We start from the raw sequence: 23,046 nt of genomic DNA, 5'->3' as shown, positions 1-23,046 counted from the left end.
GTTTAAGCTTACAATAGTAAAAATAGATTTTCTTTAAAGTATATTTTAAAATCTTTGATTTACATTCTAAATTGAAAAGGAAATGAATGAAATCCACGAAAAAAAAAATTTAAGTGATAAGCCAATTAAAAAAAAAATGCAATTGTAATTATTACTTTGCTCTACAAGTTACAATTATAATATATATTGAATAGATTTATACATTAAATTTCTGATATAAGTCTAAATTCATATCTGATTACGTATATTTAGTATAAATTAGAGGCTTCTGATTCAAAATTTTAATACAGTGCACAAATCTTTGTTACAGAAGTAAAAAAAAAAAATTATCGATTAAACTTTTTAATGATCATCACTTATAAGCATACATTCAATTATTTTTATAACAAATTTTAATAAATTGTAAAATCTACTTTTGCAGTGTTTAATTGAATTTGTCGAACGATCACGGATTTTCCTAATACATTAAAGGATTTGAACTGGAATTCATAGGAGATTTTTCGATTTCAAATGAATTCGAAGAAGTCATTCGAAAGAAATTTTCTCGATTTTCCTAGACAATAAGCGTTTCCTTTCTCATCTCTCGTTTATGCTAGCCAATCTTATGGATTCTTATCCGCCTGTAATAGACAAAGTTGGACTAACCAAGAAGCCTATGGTGTCTCATCTAATTAAGGATTAAAAATATGGATTGAATAGGATTTTGACATTAAATTTCTGTTATAATTTAAATTCGGAACTGATCTCATAAACTATTTAGAAACAAATATTTAATATTTGTTTTCTACTTAGTTTTAAATTTTAATACAGTATTTGATAAAATTTTGGAGTTTTTAAATCTTTATAAAAATTATTATCCTTAAATTAATGTATATTATATCCGTAGGAATTTAAGAAACAATTTCAATTCTTTAATATTTTTAAAAATAAATTGTATAAAAATTCATTCAAAATTTTTACTAATTAAAAAAATAAGGTTTATTTAAACTTGATAAATTTGTCTACGTGGTTATTTAAATTTTATTTATAAAGTAATGATTTATTTAAAATTCTTGTTACGGTATGAGAAGCAATTTTTAATTTCGATTAGATGTAACGGAGTGCTTCCGAAGAAGAATGTATAATGCAAAGCCGAAAGGATAATAAGTCAAGGTGCAGCTGAATTATATTGACCCAGATAAGCATTTTGGAAAAAGCGTTTTTGGGAGAGAGGTTCTCTGCAAAACCTAATACAATTACGGGATGCATGACGCAGTTTAATTGTTCCCAGAGTAGATATCAGCCACATTCCTGCGTCGTCGCATGCCGTAGTCTGTTGCAAAGTGCTCCATTAAACTGCCTGCGTTTTTAAAGCTATTACTACATCCAAGGGGAAGAAAGATGTTAATCTTCGTCAATGCGCTTCATCCGCAGACAATCGAGTACGGAAGGTGGTAGGATGGCCAACTCGACTCCCAGGGGCTCTCGCCGAGTCAAAAACTCTACCAGTTCTTCCATTATTTATCCGTCAGCTGGTTTCTCCTCCCCCCTCAATGAAATTAGAACTGGCCGATCGTTCATCATCCGGGTCCTAGTCTATTATTTACTATGTACGGACTGAGGGGGAGACAGACCTCCCAGGTTGTTACGCTAATGGATACAGGTATGAACGACTCCCACGCCTGCACGTATGCAGATCGCCTCCGAAGGGAGCGACCTGACGGATGGCTGGGCCACGTGATTGCACCTCGATGCCGATAGCGAGAGTAGAATTAACCAAATAGAGAAAAAGGAAATGAATTCAAATTGCTGGTACAAAAGGTCGAGATAGTGTAAACGCTTCCATCTCTAAAACTCCGGTAGTAATTTTTGTCGTTTATTGGCAATTTGAGCTCGCTTCGAATCATAATCTTAAAGTCGCTCGCCATAAACGTTAATAGGAAAGCAAAAATAATCGCGGAAATATATTTTCACTTTAAACCAATATCTTGACGTTCAGTCCGAAGGTGCTGAAATTTATTCGCGTAGTACTTTTGTAAATGTAACTTTATAAAGGATACAATGGTAAAAAAAGGAATCTCCAGTACTCTGCTTAAGTGATTTAGAGGCGACGTTGTTTCTGTTCACTTTTTTCTCCTGGATCAATACGCTTAAGTTATACGGCACTTGAAAATGTCGGCAATACAAGTAAAGGTTGTAATGAATATATTTTTATATAGAATTTTATAGAATAAAATGTATCGAAGTATTACAATCTAATTTTAAAAATTGCTTTTAAACTCAAATAATTTAAGCGTAAAAAATAATAAAATAAATATTAAAAATTAAAATTTGATTTACGGTAGATGTGCGCCTAAAAAGCTTTCTTTTTTTAATTTTGATCAACTGCTTGCAAGAAAAAGTAAGACTAAGACTTGCTTTAAAATTAATTTCATTTGACGTAAGTTATATCTTAAAATATTTTTATAATTTATTTAATGATGATGTTCACTTATTTATAATTATAGCGTTTGAATGAATATATTATAATATTCTATTTAAAAGAAATAGAAAGATCACTTTTATTTTAATAACTTCTTAAACTATTTTACTTTATTTAATATTCACGAGATTCTGTTTAATTCGTACTTTTATTCATAATATTTTAATTCTCTGTATTTAAATGTGAAAAGGCTTTAAATGTCCATTCGTGATATTTTGCCTTATTAATAATTAAATACAACTGTTTAAATATTATTAAAATATATCGTACGAGTTTGAATCTCAAAATGATTTAGGCCTTACAAAAATTCAAAATATGAAATATAAAATTGCAATTACGAATTTCGCTTAATCTTATATTTTTAATAAGTATAGGCCTATATATAAGTATATTATTATAAATTATTGACATTTATTCACTTAAATGTTAGACTATATTTTACTCGTAATTCAATAACAATTGAAACAATTTAAAGTAAGTTTTCCGAAGCTTATGTTACTTGTATAGCCTATATTTATTAATTGTGGTTAGATCTGCTATTTATAAGCCTCAATTACTATAAAGGTTTTTTTAGTTAATATAACTTGTAGTTATTAATACTGCAAGGATGAAATTTGGATTCCTTGTAGATTCATTTATTTAGTACTTTTATAAATTTTGAGGGGGTAGTTTATAAATACAATTTGGAAGAGCATTGAGAGTTAAACATCGGCTGAAAAGTTTCCGCAGTTTTCAAGAATTTCTTACTTTTTCTTCTTTTCTTTTAAATAACATTTGATCACATAAAAGAACTTGTGTTAATTACTAAATTTAAGAAAAAATATTGTACATTTTTAAATAATATATATTAAAAAAACTTGCTATTAATCCAAGAGCTAAATTATAAAATAACCTACTGTTATAAGTCTATTTTTCTTTATATCGTTCAAACTTAAGGATGGCCTATAAACTAGACTGAAAACGTTAGTTCAGATACGAAATTTATCTGATGAATTAGTAAAAGATATGTTTTTTCATTATTATTAATCATTATATTAGGTACACTTTACGAAATTGTACTTCTTTCTTATATTTATTATATTACAGTCTTTCTTCCAATCCACCATTCCGAAATTTTGGATATTTTATATATATAGGCCCTCTTTATATATAAAATAATTGTTTTCTTGTATTTACCTCGTAATATTGGTAATAAATATAATTTTCTTTTTATATTTAAACTCAAAAAAATTTCTTAACATAAACTTAAAACAAGCTTAAAATGTAAGAAGTAATAGTCGAAAAGCTTAAGCAAGTGTGGGATTAATAAAATTTTTTAAAGGTATTCCATAAATACATTGAATTTTATAACTCCATTTAAAGCTGAAGTGGTTTAAATCGTGCATCCGACTGACAATTCTGTATTAATAATTTAAAGAGGGTGGAGAACGGGTAACTGACCGAAAATCGATGTTTAAACACCTATTAAATATTAACCTACAAAAATCAGATCAGCCGTCACAATAGCAGTGAAAATGTATTAATTGCAGCTTCGATTAACCGAAGAAAAGTACAGACGGTTGGGATGTTTAATTTGTGTTAACTTACAATTATTATACCTCAGTTGAATGAAAACATTAAAGTGATTAAATATACCAAGGATATAGAAAGGGAATACGACAAATATTCGCTCAATTTTTTTCCCTTGTTGAAAGGCTTGAGGGAAAATGATAGTTTTTGAATAAACCTTGAGAACTTTTTAATATATTCGAGTAACGAATCTCATTTTTTTGTTGAAGAGCAGCTTGAATCTACGTTGTTCTCTATAATTATCAGAAGATAATGGGATCATGCAAAATAGGTTTGAGTAATGAAGTTGAGACCCGTAATCAGTTGCCCTGATAATGATCGAAGCCTCGAGCGAAAGAGTTTGTAACAACAACTAATTCAATTGAAATTCTGGAAGATTATAAGCTTTTTAGAATCAAATAAACCTCTTTACTTGAAAAAATTCAAGTTGCGTTTATGTGCTTATTAAATTCTATTTTCTTTAGTTTTACAATTGTATTAACAATAATATCGAGTAAATTATTTTAAAGGCCTGTATCTAAACATCTAAACAGTTATATATAGGCCTATATATACATAATTAGGAAAGAAAAATACATGAAAGGTATTTTAAGGAATTCTGACAGAATATAATTTTATTTTCCATTAGAGATTTACATTGAAAGTCATTGTAAATCATTACTGATTATTAAAGCTTAATTTTTCATAATAGGCCTACAAAAATGTAGTTGTATAACGTATTAAAAGAAACAATAGAAATATAAAATAAAAGTATTATATGTAAATTTCAGTTCTTAAACTGCCAATTTTTAAATATGAATGGTATAATTATCAAATTTAATTGTAAAAGCGTGTTAAGTTACATTCGATAATCAAAGAATTGGTAAATTATATAAAAACTACGAAATAATTTACCAGTATTTTATGAATTTTACTAATGAAAAATAGCGAAACGTTTTTATTGTTTATACGTTATTTAAAAAGTGTGAAAATGATTTTTAAAAACATTATACTTTGATAATGCTGTTATATCTTACTATATTTTACAGAAAAATTATTCTTTACATTTTTGAATTATTGATTGTTTTCGGTAAATATATGAATTTGTTCTTAAATAAAATTAATTTTAATAGATGTGTCATATTGCATTTTGAAAACTATTTAAGTACTGTACGTTTGTTATAAAACACTAAAACTTTTATAGCTTTTTTTTCGTAAGAGAAAGAATGGCTTTGCTCTTAGTTTTTCTCTTTTTTTAAAGCTAAAATGAAAAAAAGAATGCATCACGAGGAAGATGGATGTGTCACCCGATGAAAGAGTCTGGGAGGAACCAAAACAAGATCCAACCCCAAAATTAATTTTGTCTTATGTAAAATTATTTAATCTAAAACATGTAACAGAATTTTTATTAGACAAGATATAAAATAATTTATGTAAGACAAATTTTAATTTGTTCTTTTATTAAAATATTAGCCAATTAATTTCATCAGCTTATAGATTGCTGTAGAGGCAAGCGTAAAAATTATAATAAGGTGATGCATATTGATACAATATAAATTTTTCACAATACATTACCATCATTTGATATTGATTAAAGGGAAATTGTTTGTATACGGTTCTTATAAACTATTGGCAATGCTACAATGAAATATATTATTTAAAAAATAATATAAACTACACGCGCTTTATAGCTAGAACACATAGTTTAAAATTATTTTCTATATCTATCAATATATAGGCCCATTATTCTACATGATACCGACTATTAGTATCAATTCGACTATATTAACTTATGTAAAAATGCAAAATTTTATCTTTAAAATGAAATCTTTTCTTGCTTTAAATAGAATACAAACATCTAAATTATTTAAATACTTTGTTTTTATTTTTATTAAATATATAAATAAGCTAAACTTTTGTAAGTCCCATTTACTCTTGGATATAGACTTACGATTTATGTAGTTTGTCTTTCTAGAGTCTGAAAGAAATTTTATTTTTAAATCAGATAATAATTAGTATTTAATTTATGTTTTAAAATAGTATAGGTTTTAGTTTGTTTTTAAATTTAACTATTAAAGGTTATTTTATTTTCTAAATTTCAAAACTGTATTTTAAGATTTACAAAAGATATAATGCATTTTTTCAAATAAACGGGTAACATTATAACTTACAAGAACACCCTTTTCAGTTAATGAATGTCAAAATAAGTGTTTTCAATTTGGATTTTCATAAATTCTCAATTTTAATACTGATAGTTATTTTCTTGAATAATAAATTCTAATCCGTGGGAATTAATACACTAAAGACTCTAAGAACTAAGTAATCTCGGAATCCCCTGAATGTTTTTTTTAATGTTTATAAATGGAACTTAATATATAATTATTACTATTTGGGAACCCAAGGAATAATTTGCTACTGAGCCGAATGAATTTTATTTTATTTTACTTATTTTTGCTCTGTTTCTATTATACATTATAAAATGATAAGTTAATATAAACTAAATCTCTAAAATATTTTAAGAAAATGAATATATTATTATTATTTCTACTTTAAAATTTTTTAAAGACAATTTCAACGAAGCTTTTTTTAAAATATATATATTTTAAAATAGTAAGTTTATAAGTTATATCTTCTGATTATATATAAAAATCTTCTGAGGAAATTTATTATTATTATTTTATTTTATATTTTTTAATATAAATTTTTTATGTGACTCTAAATCAAGAACGTATTATAATAAGCGCAATAATACAAACTGCATTCTTTCAGAAAAAATAAAAAATAATATATTCAGCTGTCATTTATTCAAAAGACATTTTATTTATATGATAGCATGGCTTTAAACATTGATTCATGTCGTTATCACCATTTTTGAAAAGGCTGATCTTTTAGTTATTATATACATTTAGCATTTTTTCGTCTCTGTTGTTAAAAATTATTTCAACGTTGTTTTAATTGCTAAGATTTTATAAATATATGAAAAAATACAATTTAAAGAATTATAAATAATACAAAAATTCTATTCTTATGAAACGGTTCAAAACTAGGTATTTCCCTTCCATAATTCAAATGTAGACAGCAACTCATATTGACTCATGGTTCTTATTTGCATGACTGCATACCTCTACCTCATCATCGATTGTATAATAATAGGTTTTGAATAAAGTTTCAACGAATCTATTCATATGTCTCTATGTCGTTATATTTCATTAATTTAAATAGCTACTTTCATATACTAACTAAAATTTAATAGCAATTTTTAATACGAAAATTGTTCCCGATTTTGATTAATAAAATAAATTATATATATTATTTATTTATTCTAAAGCAAATTATTCAGAATTATAATTGGGCAGTTGTCTTTATCGTTTTACTTCGGCAAATAATTCAAAGTTTTGCTAATTTGAATGCATATAAATTGTTTCCTTTTTTAAATTCAAACGTTCTGGATCAATTGTACTTTAGAATACAGAAAAACTTTTTTAGTTGAAGATTATTTTTCGGACTGATGTCAGTAGTTAACTGTTAACTGTTCGATTGAAATCTCAGACGTTTAAACAACACAAAAGTAATGTTTTATAGAGCACTTTTGGATATCACCATAGGCTACTTCAAACACTTTTCTATGTTGTCATTGTAACATGATACCGAATGACGTCAGAGGACATGACACATGACAACCGAGACACGTGCCAAACGCACGTGTCGCATGTCAGCACTCACGAAAGGGAAATTATTGGAAATAACATCTTCTACAGAAATTTATTAATGTGATAATGCTATTTAAAAGTCTACATTAGAATAGACCAAATATTGACCGATTCGTCGTTATATCTAAAACATTTTCCAACTTATTTAGCGAGATATTTAAACAGTGTATGTACAGACTCATAATTAATTAAATACTGATATACACTTATCTTAATTAAATAAAAATTTCAAATCTCTACGTAAAGCCAAAATGAATTTAAAAATCATACGAAACGGCAAATACGGCTGTGATAAAGCTCAACTTATATGAATTTGCTGCAATTACAGTAAGAAATAAACTTCATAAAAACATAATATCAATATAAATGTTCTCCATGATTATTAATATATAAAGAAAGGTAAAAAACTTATTTATATTTTCAATAAAATAAAATGTAGCATATTTTATTAAATTGCATCTGTATGCTCCCTTTTGAAACAAATGAAACTTGCAGCAAGAGAAATAATTAAATAACCAAGCTTTTCTAATTTGAAGATTTTCATTTTCAAAATAAGTTTTATTTAAATTTTTCAATTTGTGTAACTGTATTATGTCGCTGTTATTGTAATACGCAAATTATTCATTTCTTGGATCACAGTATCTGAATTTAAAGTTATTTTTATTTTAAAGATTAAAGGAATCATAACACAGACCTGAATTAATAAAGAAACAATCTACTTATATATACTTAAAAATAGAAAAATACGAAAGAAAAATCTGCTTAATCAATGAATTAGGCCTTTTAAAAATAATTGCCAGAATTCTAATTCTTAAATGAATGTTTAGGCTATCGTTTATAATAATAATAATAATAATAATAACAATAAAAAAGGTTATAATATAACTATATGAAAAATATTTTTGATTATACCGCATTGCAGAGAATCTATAAACTAAACTAACTTTGAAGAATGGTATAATAACAGATTAAAATAAAAAATGTAATTACATGACTAAGTACATTTAAATTTTATATTCTTATATTTAAAAAATAATCAGTTAAATTTTTTATTAATTTTCTAAAATAAACTTATATTTATTTCAAACAGAAAAGACGTAATTATAGTAAGTAGTTATTTGTTGAATTCTATTGCTTGTAATAATAATAATAAGTCTGTATTAACATTGTCGGCTTATTTCTCTTATATGTAAAACCACGTTTGGTCGCCAATAATTCATCTAATCAACGATAGAATTATTTTAAACGGAAACATATTTAATAAATTTATTATTACTCTAAGATATTATAATTTTTGAATAAGACAGACAGACAGATGCTTTTTTGAATATGAACTGTATTATGTACAAGTTTTCACAAATTACATATCTACTGTACAAAATCTGTACAACAGCTTCACCATCATCATTCTACAGATCATGTAATAATGTCAAAGATAAAGTACCTAATATTGGAGAGAAATAGTCAAAAATGATTACCATCCTTACAATATTTACCTTTTCAGAAAGATCGAAGACAATAGTCAATAAAGAATTTTCGGTCGTTCTTTGTAGTCGAAAGGGAAGATATTCTAACTGGCTGTAGAGTCCGGCTACAGATTCGGCACAACCACTTTCTGATATTGAAATGTTTTTACTAGGATGACCGAAAATTTAAGATTGTTAGGGAACTAATCTATAAAGCCATACCTAGAGGAAATCCGGTCTAGTCACAGTCTAAAGCCTAGAGATACTTTTAAGATTGTCATTTATGTAGAAACATTCACTGGCACTTGACAATGACGACGAAAAATCAGGAATGTAACAGTATATTAATTTATAGTTTTTCGAGAGACCTTCCGTTTGTTAAAAGTTCCCTCGTTAGTCTCCAAGATTGCTTAGCCGCATTCTCTAAAGAACTCGCAGATTTTCCTTTAAAAAGGTCGAGTTGAGGTAGGAAATAGTGAGGACACCTTCTACATTGAAGACAAGAAATCAGCTGCAAAAGAATACCGTTTAGACGGTCCCCCAGGCAAGTCTCGTCCCATTCTAATTCTCGGGGATGCTTCTCGCATTCGTATAAGAGAAGAGTCTTCAAATGATAGCTAGTTACTGGATTTCCAGGCAAATCTAGATGCCTGTCTTTCAGAGTCTTTAAAATACTTAGACATTTTTGTCGGCAGCCACCTTGAAGGAGTCGATTTTCGGCTTCGGTAAAACTAAGCACCCAGGCGTCTCCTTCCATAGACGATTGTTTTCCCTGTAAAGTTACGCATTCCTTAGACAGAAGGTCAAAACCCTCCGCTTTTACTTCCGCAACCAAGTTGGGATTAGGCCAAGGAATATGAGGGATAGGCCAATGAGCCGCAGACCGAGGCCACAGGCCCGTGCACCGAAAGGCTGGAGTTATCTGAACTACGTACCGTTCTCTGATTCTGAGTTTAACTTCTGTGGTGTCGGCTACCATTTTCACCGTGTCTCGATAACTACACTTGTCGCAGGCCTGAGCCACCAAAGTCTGGAATCTGGATCGAATCTTTCGGGCCGATAAGTAACCCGAGGCGGTAATGAACTCCACCCAGAGGGACATGGAACGCTTGCGACCGTCACTTAGCTTCAACACGGCGCAGCCCGGTAGAGAACCGTCGTCCACGAAACTGAACACACCCATTTGGTTCAAATAGAGAACCACTTCGAATTCTGTAGGAGATATTACCTCTAACCCTTCGTAATGACTATTGCACTCGCTCAACGAAGAAATAAACCTAGGCTCCTGAATTTCCACCTCTTTCAATACATCTTGAACCACTTTACAAACTTCTCTCACCGTTTTGGCAATGGTTGCCTTTCTCACTTGTACTCTTTCGCCGTAAAATTTGTTCAATTGATAAAGGAGTTTCGACTGTGCAGCCATCATGTCCGGCGGTACGAGCATCGTTGCCAGAACGGCGACCGACTGCAAACCAACGTCACCGTATGACGCCGACAGTCGCCGTACAGATCGTATATTTACCTACAGACGAACGTGACATCTAGTCTGCTTGATCTACGAACATAGACCAAGTACGCGACTTCCCACACTACCGAGGAGGCGTTCCTTGCAAGATCCTCCCACGAAAGACAAACCGCCAATGAGACGAGGAGGTCGCAACGTCGCTACTCCAGCCGTCAGCATGGATTCTGTGCAGACATTGCGCCGCCGGTCGGACCGTTCGCAACAACCTTCTGCCCATGCAGTAATGCCCGCTCGAAAGGTTCGAACGAAACAAAAATCTTTAAATGACCCGCACTGGACTTCCGCCCTCAAAATACGTAAGTAGATAGCTGCTGTATTAGCTAATTTATCTTTCCATTTGCTTGTAATATATAATCGAGAATCTGTCGACAGTCGGAACCTCCCCAAATTTGAGTAGGTGGGGTTTAGCGAAATTGTCACTATCAGTCAAATGGTCGAAGAAGGCGGGATGAAAGAAGTTGGGGGCAGAAAGATGTTGTAAGTCGATAGGAGTTTCTTCTAGACCGAGCTATTTGAGAATAATTTTGTTAACTTTGCATTCTCGTTTACACAATTTTTCGTCCACGTCTTCGAAACTGAGGGTCGTTGATCCGATTCGGGCCTTATTTAAAATATATATATATATATATTTACAGTTAAACATTTTTTTGAATATCGTCATTTACTTAATTTAACTTAATTCCAGTAGTCCATATGAATTAATCATTCTTTCAATTCAATTTATAAATGAACCTTTTTTGTATAAACTATTCGGATCAAATCCAAAATAGGAAATAATGAATTACTTTCCTTCTAATAAAAATATAAAACGTAAAGATAAAACCTTTATATTAAAAAAATATCTTGATAATTAAAAAAGTTGAGCATTTAGTATTTTTTTAATCGATAAACGTAACCAGTATCCGGCCTAATTATTCTGTATAGATCCTATTAAATGATAAAAAATGTAATTTGTATAATTTAGAAATATATATATTTTGCATTGAATTTAGTTTGAAAAATCAAGAGTAATTAATTGAACGAGGATCGTCGATATGTCTTAATAATTGAAAAAACTATTAAATTAATTTTAATTATCCTAAATTAATGTAGGCCTATATTACGCTTTTAGGCAAATGGAGATATTTAAAGTTAATAGGGGATTTTACAAATTGATCTGTAAGTTGCGTAGACGTAATATTGAATTTCTTTAAAAAGATTAATTCTTCACAGTCAACTATAAACCTGAATTTAAGAAGAAAAAAACTGGTTTCACGTTACTTAGCTTATCAATGTCATTTAATTTCTGGTATGATAAATTATAGTTATTGTTTTTTTCAATGGTGAAGAGTTGCTTTCTCTTAAATATACATTTCTTTTTATCTTTTTTTTGTAAAAATAGATAATCTTTTCCGTTGATTAATTAATCTTCTACATTTTATTACCGTCGATGCAACATTAGTTAAATGTTTTACTCACTTCAACTAGTTCTATTATTAAACGATCGCATCTAATCTTACCTTTCATTTTGAAATTTGTAATTTATGATTATTAAAGCGTATAATTAGAACCCGTAGTTACGTTTTTAATGCAGTTAAAAACGTAATGAAATTAGTTGCTACTCGTGTAAAAAAAAAGAGTCACTTCTCTAATTTCGAAAATAAATATAATATTCACAAATTACATAATTGGTCTATTTACTTTTAAAAGTGGGACATCGAGATGATAAGATAAGGACAATTTTTTTTCTTTTCTACTTTCATATTTAGTGTTTAGACATACGTAATATTACAAAAGGGAGACTTCTGCTACTGCAGTAGGAAGCTACCCTTTACTGATATCGATCTTCTGCTCTGTTTTCCTATTGATGGTTGCTTTCCATAGGAATTGACCCATTAATCTTTCTCTCAAACTCAAAACGCTCAAACGCAATTTGACTGAATTTGCATTTATAAGATAAATTGCTTAAATTAGTAGCCTATAACATAATAACACAGGTATTCAAATCTATACATTCCCGTTATGCTGAATAGATTAGTAGGAGTAATCTCATGATTGATTCATGATACTATATCCGTTTTATAAAAAATCTTATTTTCATTTGAAAGAGCATAAATGTACTTTTTAGAAAGTTCGTGTAGTGCACGATACATTATATAACTTTAAGATATGAGTCTAAGCATATGTAAAATATATTTATAAATAATTTTTTAATAGACCTTATAAGTTACTAAGTTAAGAAAGTCAATTAATACCGTGTCTATTATTTAAGACTGATTTAAATTAATCATAATGTTTGTTTAAATGGTACTATTTTACCAGTTTACCAGTTTTTCTTTTTGTAATCATAAATTCATAATCGTAAGCCTTACCATTAATTAATACATTTTTGTAAGTAGCGATAGCAGAGGACGTATTAAAATATTTTTATAAGCTCATAATATGACATATTTCATTTTACAAATTAGATTTATGTTATTAAACAATTATATTCCCGTTTATTTTTTAAACGTAATCTAATTAATATCAATTTTACTTGATGTAATCTATTTTGTCTCTCTATAAACCGAATTTAGAATTCTCAAGTTTAAAATTGATATGAGGGTTTATTCGAAAGATATTGTTAAGCTGTCGGGATTAAGAACAGTTTGTCTCTGTTGACATTATAATCTATTAGTCGATTACTGTGCATTTCAACATTAGAATATATCAGTTTTTTTCCTGATATAAATTATACGTGAACAATTTTGAATGGTGCTGCTTCAGTTTAGTTATTCTAGCAACTGTTTTTGTAAACTAATTCATTTTCTGAAACATTTGAAAGAATCAAATCATATTTTCTTTACACTTTTCCAAAGAATATAGAAAAATTCCCCTAAAATTGACAAATGTTGTAAATTAATTTTACTGTAAACGAGCAGACGAAAAAATAATCTAATTAGTTATATATTTCTTCGTACCTAAATGAAAGATTTATACAAATGAATTCTTCTTTACTTCACAACTAGGTGCATAAGTAGACACTGAGCATCTTTAACATCACTCTTTATTCAGGAATATCTCACACACCGATATTCCTGAATAAATTAGGCCTATATAAATTAAGTTTACCAATATCTCTTTAAAATTATTAAAATTTATAATACTAAATAACATTTTTTAAAAACATTTAAATTAATCCAGATTAATAAAACTCAGAAAATTCAATTTCTTTAAATCAACAAATGTGAAGAAACGAAAATAACTCTTTTGTAAAATATAACGTGTTACTATTGATATTTTGCTGACGAAAAGAAAGACTCATTCGTAAACAAAAACCTATTTTAAAATTTCTATAAATTTATCGAAATTTGTTTGGAATGTATCAATAACTATTTATAAAGATCATATGTTTTTATAAAAGAGGAATAGAATAGATTTTATCAATATAATTTACTTATAAAGAAGTTTTTATTGGTAGGTAAAATTTACAATGAAATTAGATTTTATTTTATTTAAAAATAAGAAAATACTTTAATAGGAAAATACTATTAATTGAATTAAATATTGCATTATCACACTATTAGATCGTTTTAATGAAATTAATAAACTAAGTTTTTTGTTTCTTCCTTATCAGTGTGTTCTGTAGGTAAGTCATGCAACATAAGCCCTATAGGCTAACTAAATTATAGTTGTAAAGGTTGTTTTAGATTCTATCTACGTTACAGCAATTTTATTCGAATCTAGTTTTCGGATGCAAAAATACATTACGATTTGATTTTTCGGAATTTAAACGAAATTACTGAATAACCTACAAAAGTACGGTACATTACTTTGTATGTAAATTAAATTTATATAGGCCTTAGTTTTAGCGAAAAGAGATTCAGTTTGACATAAAAAAATTGCAGAGATTCTATGATTTAAAAAAATAAAATATATAAATAATAAAAATAGTTATTATTTAAACAGTTTTCAGTAAAATATTTTAAATTATATTCCGTAAAATAATAAATTAATCAAGATCAGATTCTAGATAATTTGAGATTCTTGGCGTTCTGATCTTATTTATAATTAGTACGCAGGCCTGCTTAGAGCACTAATTAATACACGATTAAGTTAGAGCATTTTAAATATCCTTCTCGTCGATTTGGAACTTCAAATTGGTGTAATATTATTAACAGTTTCGATCAGGAAAATAGCCAAACGATAGAAGAAGCTTAATATTGCATGGAAGAGTAGATACGTGAAAAGTGTTTACATTGGCGCGTTTGATTGGTGACATGTGCCAGAGATACCGGTACTTCAGACGGAAACGCTAAATAAACAATATTTAACAATTTGATAAACGTTTCTCCCCAATGGGTGGTGAACGGCGTGGACTGACGTATCAATTTCCTTCAAACGTTCGGTAAATAATCGTTAAGCGATTCAATCGCCTGTTCCTATTTGGAAATTATTCCAGAGATTCGTCGAATTCCAGAACTCCTGACAGTCCTCCTAATGGATGTTGCAGAAACTGACCCGCAGAGGGTCTTGCGATAATGATTTTCATACCTTAGGGAACGAGATTAATTGATCACCGCACACCTCCCACCTCCCTAAAGCCTAATACCTGTCATTAAAACTAATATCGGATAGCAGAAGTAGTACAACATTCGATCGGTAAAAAATACCTACAAATTCCACAGCTGTTTTCTTATATTTTCTTATTTTTGATGTTGTTATGCAATTATTTTGTAAATAAAGAAACTACTTTTTGAATTAATACTATAAATTTAAAAATATAATTATTATTTTAACGTAAAATTAACAAGAAAATTAGAATATGTACGTACAAAATGTCATAATAAATTATTTAAGCTTATAGTAAATTTTTAGATCTAATAAAACACAGTTTATTAATACAGAAATTTAAAAATTTGTTATTTATTTATTTAAGTTAAATAAAAGAAACAATTATATTAAGAATGGAGGTTTTTTATACATAAAATCTTGAATTTTTAATTAACAAACTCATATAAATCTTCTAAAGAACGATAAAACTAATTTAAATTGTAGAAAATATTATAAAAATGGTAACGAGATGTAATGTAAATATGAAACAATATTCCAGACTTAATAAAAAATTATATTTGCAAATAAACATTTCCTTTAAAATTCATATGCCATAAGTTAAGCTTATTGTAATGAGAAACTTGTTATAAATTTCTTTCGTTTAGTAAGTTTTTCTTCGTAATTAAAACATGTTTATACATTTAAATGTGCGTAATACAGAATTATTTTATAATTTATTTTTTAAACCTACTTAATGTACTGTACATTTATACAAATGATTATAAATAAAAGGTTGAACTAATATTTTTATAGTTTCTGCATCTCAACTTTCGTTTATTTCGATATTATAAGCTTAAATTTGCTTATGAAGTTAATGCTCAATTCTAAGATGGGAGAAAAATGATTGTTTCTAGCAGTATATATACATATATATATATATATAAAGTTATATGCTTAAAATAAACACACAACTTTTATTTGTATAGGCTATATCAAAAATTAAACATATGTTATTCTGAGGCCTAGCATTTATAACACTAAAATTTTAGTTTATTTTCTTTCTACTGCAATAATATGAATATTGGTACATTATAAAATAATAAGAAAAAGAAATTTTATAACAAAAACTATTGAAACTAAACTACTAAAATGTGTTTAAAATGCTATTATAATTATAGAATTCGTAAAAAGAACTTCCTTTTATCAAGAGAAGAATCAACACAAAACAAAGTTCACCTAATCCACGATAATAAACATTAAAACATTTTTATAATAAACAATGTAATTATTTTAGGTAACCATAGGCTAATATATTTTTATCGTGCAGTTAACATACAATTACACGGTTAAAATAAGAAAACTATAATTAAACTTGCATTATATATGAAATAAGAGGCCAATGCTTAGTATCGAGGATTACGTGAACTCTGTTCTTGTATCGAATTCACGATAAAATATTTAATGAAGATTAATAATTTATATAATATATGTAGGCCTATATATATGAAAAATTGATTAATTTTATCAACAGTAATAAATTAAAAAATAAAAATGAATAAATATGAATAAGAATATCCAAAGTATTAATCGACATTGTATATATTGATATTATTTATAAAAAATCGGTTTAATGCAATTGGCAATTTTAAATAGAAATAATAAACATCTATTTTGTATTATTGCTCTTAAATCATACATAAATTTTAAAATAAAACTATCAGAACAAACATAATTAGTATAAATCTGTATCCTAATTAAAAACTCGAATTTTCTTATTTTTATAATAGACAGTGTAATTATTTTATGTAACTATAATATATTTTTATCGTGTGGTTAACATACAGTACAAAATTTAACTAAAATAAGAAAACTGTAATTAAACTTCTAACATTAGTTATATAGCCTAATAAAAGTCAAATCAGAATTGACTCTCACTAACAATAGACCATTCATAATGGTTAAATGTTTTAAAATTTAAATAACAGAAATGATATTTATGTTCTTTCCCTTAAAGATAAGTCCTATCAATAAGTCTACACAATACTTTATATTTAAAGAAATGAGTAAAGTAAAGTTTGTTTATTTGTAAAGGCTTATGTTATATTTCTTTCTAATATAAATAAATCTCTCCTTTATTAAAAATATTTATTTATTTATTTTAAAATGAATGATACGTAAGCAAATCTTCGTCTTCAAAACGTAAATCGACTTTTAATTCTTAACTTAAGTAATTTTTAAAATGTCATTTAAGTCTTCTCGAAATCAGATTTTAATAGAAGGAATTTATCATTTAGTCACCATTAAGTTGGAAAATTTTTATGCAATTTAATTATTTATAACTTCTGTATAAAATATTACATTTATTGAATAAGTAAAACACTACAATATAAAATATAAATTATTAATTTGAGATAACTCCATCAAAAATTCGTTAATAATGCAAACTTAATCGTTCATATTTTAAAATAAAGCTTATTACAGTTCAATCTAATTTAAGTTATAAGACCGTAATGTTACAATTCTATAGAACTAAACGATTGTTTCTCTTAGTTAATTGGCTTACATATTAGTTTAATTGATAATTTATATATTATGTAAATAAATATATTAAAAAATTAATATAGCCTATATTACATTTACAGATTCCGAGATTCGTTAACTTAAATATTTTATAGGCATAAATTCTTATGTAAATGATCACAGTATTAATACATATTTTATTTCTCATTGTGTTTTACTTGATATTATCTTTTCTGTTTTGTTACGTATTCATTTACATATTCCACTCAATTCAATTATGTTTTACAATTTTAATAATTAAATATTTTAGATATTTAAATTATACGTTAATAAACAACTTTAAACATAAATGTTTTATCCTTCTTAATACGTATTTTTTATTGCAAATAATTCTTATAGAAATTATTTGCAGACTATTTTAAAATTTGCTGAGCTAATCATTATGTTTTAAGAAGAAAGAAAACAATATTTATCTTATGTAATTTAAAACCATGTTTACGAGAACTGAATTTTTTATATCCATACGAATGAATTAAGAATAAAGGGAGTTTTAATTAATGTAAATAATTTTGGAAATACTTTAGATTTAAGTAATTCTTATCAACTCGTTTTAAAATTTCAAGAGACTTTATTAGAGTCAATATTAACAAACCTTTCTAGCTCAGTTTGAAATTTAAAGAAATTATATTTAAATAGAGAAATAAGTTATATAGATTATATTTTACAAAATAATGATATGAATAATTTATACGTATCGCTGTAAGGTATTTGATATTTCAAAATATTTAATTGTAAGATAAATAAATAAGCGAAGATAAATTACAGGAAAAGCTGTATAAGAGACGGGATTATATTTGTTTATCCAGTTCTATTTAACGAGGCTCGAGTTATTGTTATATTTACTCAAGTAATTACCGAGAGAAGTCTTGTCTACGTTCGGCTTACCTCCATTACAAAGATTCGACTCTTTCGGGAATTCCGAAAATTACTCGGGTTCGGAACTGACATCCATTGCTAATGGGATGGTTTGGATTCCCGCGGGTTTTCAATGAGGATATTTTCTTTAGTCAAGAACAGATGGTTTCCTTAATGTTAATGAATTACATTAATTGCATATAAATTGGCAAAAAACACGTAATTTGTAAGAAAGTCCACAACTGTGAAAATTCCTCGTCCTTTATTTCTGATAAAAGTTAAACATAAAACTTCTACGTAAATAGCACAGCGGATGATGTCGGTGATGTAGAATTAGGTTTCATATTTAAGATAACGAAAGACGGACTTTGGAAAGCAACCATTCCTTAATTACTAGCGCGAATGAGGGAGAATTAGAAGATTGCGAATGTAATGGCGACGAGTAATTGTGCGGAACGGAACCAGGTTCCAACGTGATCGTCTTCTGACAGCTGTTGTCTCATCTTTGCAACTTTTCACTCCAGTGGCAAAACTTTCTGGTGTCGAGTTACGTCAAGAAACATCTGTCGAATTGCAGCGTGTCAACCATTGGGAATTCTGCGAAATAACCATAATAATTCATATAGTTTCGTTTCTCTCGTTTGATGGAAACGAGTAACATTCGAATTTGGATTGAAATTACACCAGTAAATACTCTTTATCTTCAAAGCTACTTAGAGCAACCTCTTTATCCTATGTTTAAATGTGTCTAAACTTACGTATTAATAATAATAATTAGTTAACTACATCCTTAATTCTAAAGTAAAAATGAATTAACATAAATTATTTGACACTAAAAAATGCTTTACTATTCACGTGATTATATAAAAATCTACTCATTATTTTAAAAAGTTATTTTTAAATTACTCTCTGTATATATTATAACCTAGTGAAATGTTGTCTATTAAATATAAGCTAGGCTTATTTGATGATAAATATACATAAACTTATATTAATTACTTATAAAGTTTACGTTTTATTTTCGTATACGTATAATAAATTAATTAGTTTTGGGTCATTACAGAATTTTTCATTTCCTTAATTAATCTTTTTTGATTGTAATTAGTCTCAATTTTAATTGAAATAAAACGAAATGAGAATGTAAATATAAATAAAAATATTTTTCAATTGCACTTTATTAAAACTAGGCCAAAAAGTTTTGTTTAATTTTACTGTTAAAAAGAAATAAAAAGTTGTTATAAATTTATTCAAAGAAATTTTTAAATTCGTATTTACGCTATTAGATAGAGCCCAACGTAATTAAATAGAGCAGGATTTATCTTTCTAAGATTACATTCTAAACTTTTGAAAGTCTAATTTAAGTTTGCCGAGCTCTTCTCACAGATAATTAGATATCATGCTTTCTAGATTCATCATGCAAACTAATTCGTGTAATTTAAACGTTTTCCATTCTAAAGACCACCCTGTGGTTATCAATCCAAGGGCTGCCCTCTTCATTCTGTAGCAATGAATATAAACACTTAAAACGTGATCCTAATTGGAAATAACCACTCCTGATAAATTATGCACAGCCAATTCTAAGTTGAGTATACATACTGTGAATGTTATTCAAATGTAACTAGGATCTTCGTTTAGTTATTTATGAATATAAATAATACGAAATATTAATGGGCTATAAAATTTCGTAAACTTAAATACTTTACATCTGTGATTTGAATATATACTTTATAGTTTTTGAACTTTTTAAATACTATACTGTACTTTCTATATAACACGTTATAGTAATCAATTATTAATAGAAGAATAAAATATTAGGCCTTATCTATTCGTAATGATCACTAAATTTAATTCTTCCGTAATACTAGAATATTAAAAAAGCATATGATATGCAAGGATTTCTTTTAAATCAGTTATATTTTAGTCAGATTCCGGCAAAAACTTTTATAATTCGTAAGATTAAACGTAACTTTTATAATTCGTAAGATTAAACGTAACTTTTATAATTCGTAATGATTTAATTGACAATGAACACTCGATTATCCGAATTTGATGGGATGAGGGATACCGGAGATCTTTCGGGTAATACAGAAACTTGTTTGTTTTTGTATTATGGGTGAATTTAAAGTTTCATGAACTATAAATACTGTAATGCAATTATTGTATTTGAAAGTAAATTAATTTTCTCAAAATCTAATTTAATGTTAAGTGTATAGCCTAGTAATTTCCAGTTATATGGAGAGTTTGGTCTTGCGGTATGTATACGTTATAGTATAGAGTTATTTTTGTCATTTCGGATAATCGAGTTTCTACTGTTAGTACAGTGCATTTTAATAAAGCAAGTAATGCTACTATAAGATTATCAATAAAATATTAAAAACTTGGGAACTTGAGACTTTTGTTTGAAAGATATTAGTGCAAATCTAAATTATTACAAATTCTATAATTTGCCAATATTAAAAAAACTACAGTTTTAGATAAATAATTTCTCTTCTTTATTTTCGATTGCTAATTAAATATTGACACATTACCTTGCGTTTTTATACTTATATTGTTTTAAAAGATAAAACCGTTTTTAAGTATTTTATTAATGCATTTTATAAAATAAAAATAAAAACATTTGATCGAATTTGATTATTGTTCAAATCATTAATTCTTATGTAAATCTTCATTGCAGTCCATTTATTATGAAAGAAATTCTGTGAAAATAATTTAAAATATGACAAAATTATTATAATAATTCCAAATTTTGGTCGGAAAAATATACAGATATAAGGTATAAAAATTAAATTAATTAAACATCTAATAGTAATTTACTAGAGAATAAACAAATGAATAATAAAAAGAAATAAGTAAAAATTTATAGAGAGAAATTTATTTTGACTTCAATGCTTCTTTAAAGCATTCTTACATGTTTAATGTTATTAATCATATAAATCTTTTGAGCATTGAATTTAGTTCATCTAGACCTTTTAAATTTAAATGCAAATAATATATTAAACAAAATATTTATCATTAATTAATTAATTACCGATAAAGATTGATTAGATTAATTAGACTGATTATACCTGAACTAATTCGATAAATTACTTAATTTAACATTAATTCGTGCACAAAATTAATTTAAAATCATTTGAATTTATTAATATAAGCATTACACTGACAGTCTATATTATATGAACAACATTATCCATACAAAAATACAATTTTGGCTAAAAATTCCGAAAGTTCATCACTCAATTATCAATATTTGTATAAATTAATTAATCTCCAATTACTTTTATGGCTACTTTTATAATATATTATTAAAGTAAAATATAGGCTATATTATTTATTATTTGTAAGTTAATGCGATTTAAATTAATTTAATTTGTTAAGTGTCGTAATCGACTTTCTTTTACGAAAAAATAGAAATTGTAATGCCTAATTAAATAAAACTAATAAAGCTTTTTAAAATTCAGATAAATCAAGAGTAGATGAACACAATCTTTTATCTCATATAATTTAGTCGATATTTATGATAGTTTAATAGACTAAAAAATGAATGGATAGGATCTATAGACACGCATAGGGACACACACATACATAGGCCTATACATATTTATTTTTATAAATGTATAAATCGTGGAATTATTAAAGCACTTGTGTATCTTAGGCTTATACTTTTTGTAACTCTTCGTTTAAATTGAAATTGTTGTACTAAAGCACGCATATATCGATTTTTTAAAAGTATAACGAGCAAAAGAAAGACAAAAAATGGGTATTCGTTCGAATGTATTCGCCTAATAGAATATTTTTGCGTTTCATCACGGTTGGATTAACTCTTGACACGGGACTACTGCCGCTTTTGTGGCAAACGGACGGACGAAACTACTTCTAGTGAATACCGGCGGAACGTGCATTTCACTGACAGTCAGCCAGACTGCGTCAAAACTATTTCTGTTTCTGCTCGCTTCAACGGTAATCTCAGTTGTCACTCGCCGACTCGGCCTCCTAATCTGTCACTCCACGTTACCATCAACTGTAGATGCACAGTTTTACAATCAGCCGTGACTCTAACCTCGCTAATCTCCAGCTACTGTACACTAATCTCTGAACTTGCCAAGTATTTCCAAGCTAGTTTCACTAAACTTTAAATAAGTTTTCCTTTCCTTCATTTTAGAACCGATTTTCCGTATTGATTCAAAAATAAACGGTTTTTTTTAATCGGTAATTTTATACAGTATTTATCATATGAGTTCGAAATATAATTTAAGATCAATAGGCCTTTGATATTTCATATCGGAACTTGATCGACGCTTATTTCAATCTTTGTGTTATGCAGATGCTATTAATAAACGGAATAATCTCTGGAGATATGCCCTTTTGTATGTCTTTGTTGAATTAAAA

General features: G+C 27.4%; 1 protein-coding gene and 1 long non-coding RNA gene across 2 annotated transcripts in view; one reads left to right on the top strand and one right to left on the bottom strand.

The window, feature by feature from the left end:
• The first annotated feature begins 1,271 nt into the window (after window positions 1-1,271).
• LOC136978907 (uncharacterized) overlaps window positions 1,272-23,046 on the top strand; it is a 33,376-nt gene continuing 11,601 nt past the window's right edge. Inside the window, exon 1 of the long non-coding RNA XR_010881305.1 lies at window positions 1,272-1,841. This is a non-coding gene — a long non-coding RNA (uncharacterized lncRNA). The remainder of the gene's footprint in view (window positions 1,842-23,046) is intronic.
• On the bottom strand, window positions 9,036-10,780 carry LOC136978906 (protein mab-21-like 2). Its single transcript, XM_067274743.1, has one exon. The coding sequence runs from the start codon at window positions 10,630-10,632 to the stop codon at window positions 9,535-9,537; it is 1,098 nt and encodes a 365-aa protein (XP_067130844.1). The 5' UTR covers window positions 10,633-10,780; the 3' UTR covers window positions 9,036-9,534.

This window comes from Centruroides vittatus, unplaced genomic scaffold (genome assembly GCF_030686945.1).
Source record: "Centruroides vittatus isolate TY-2023 unplaced genomic scaffold, ASM3068694v2 contig_563, whole genome shotgun sequence".
NCBI classification, from domain to species: Eukaryota; Metazoa; Arthropoda; class Arachnida; order Scorpiones; family Buthidae; genus Centruroides; species Centruroides vittatus.
The sequence above is the reverse complement of the archived record's forward strand: the minus strand, read 5'-3'. Positions and strand labels throughout refer to the sequence as shown.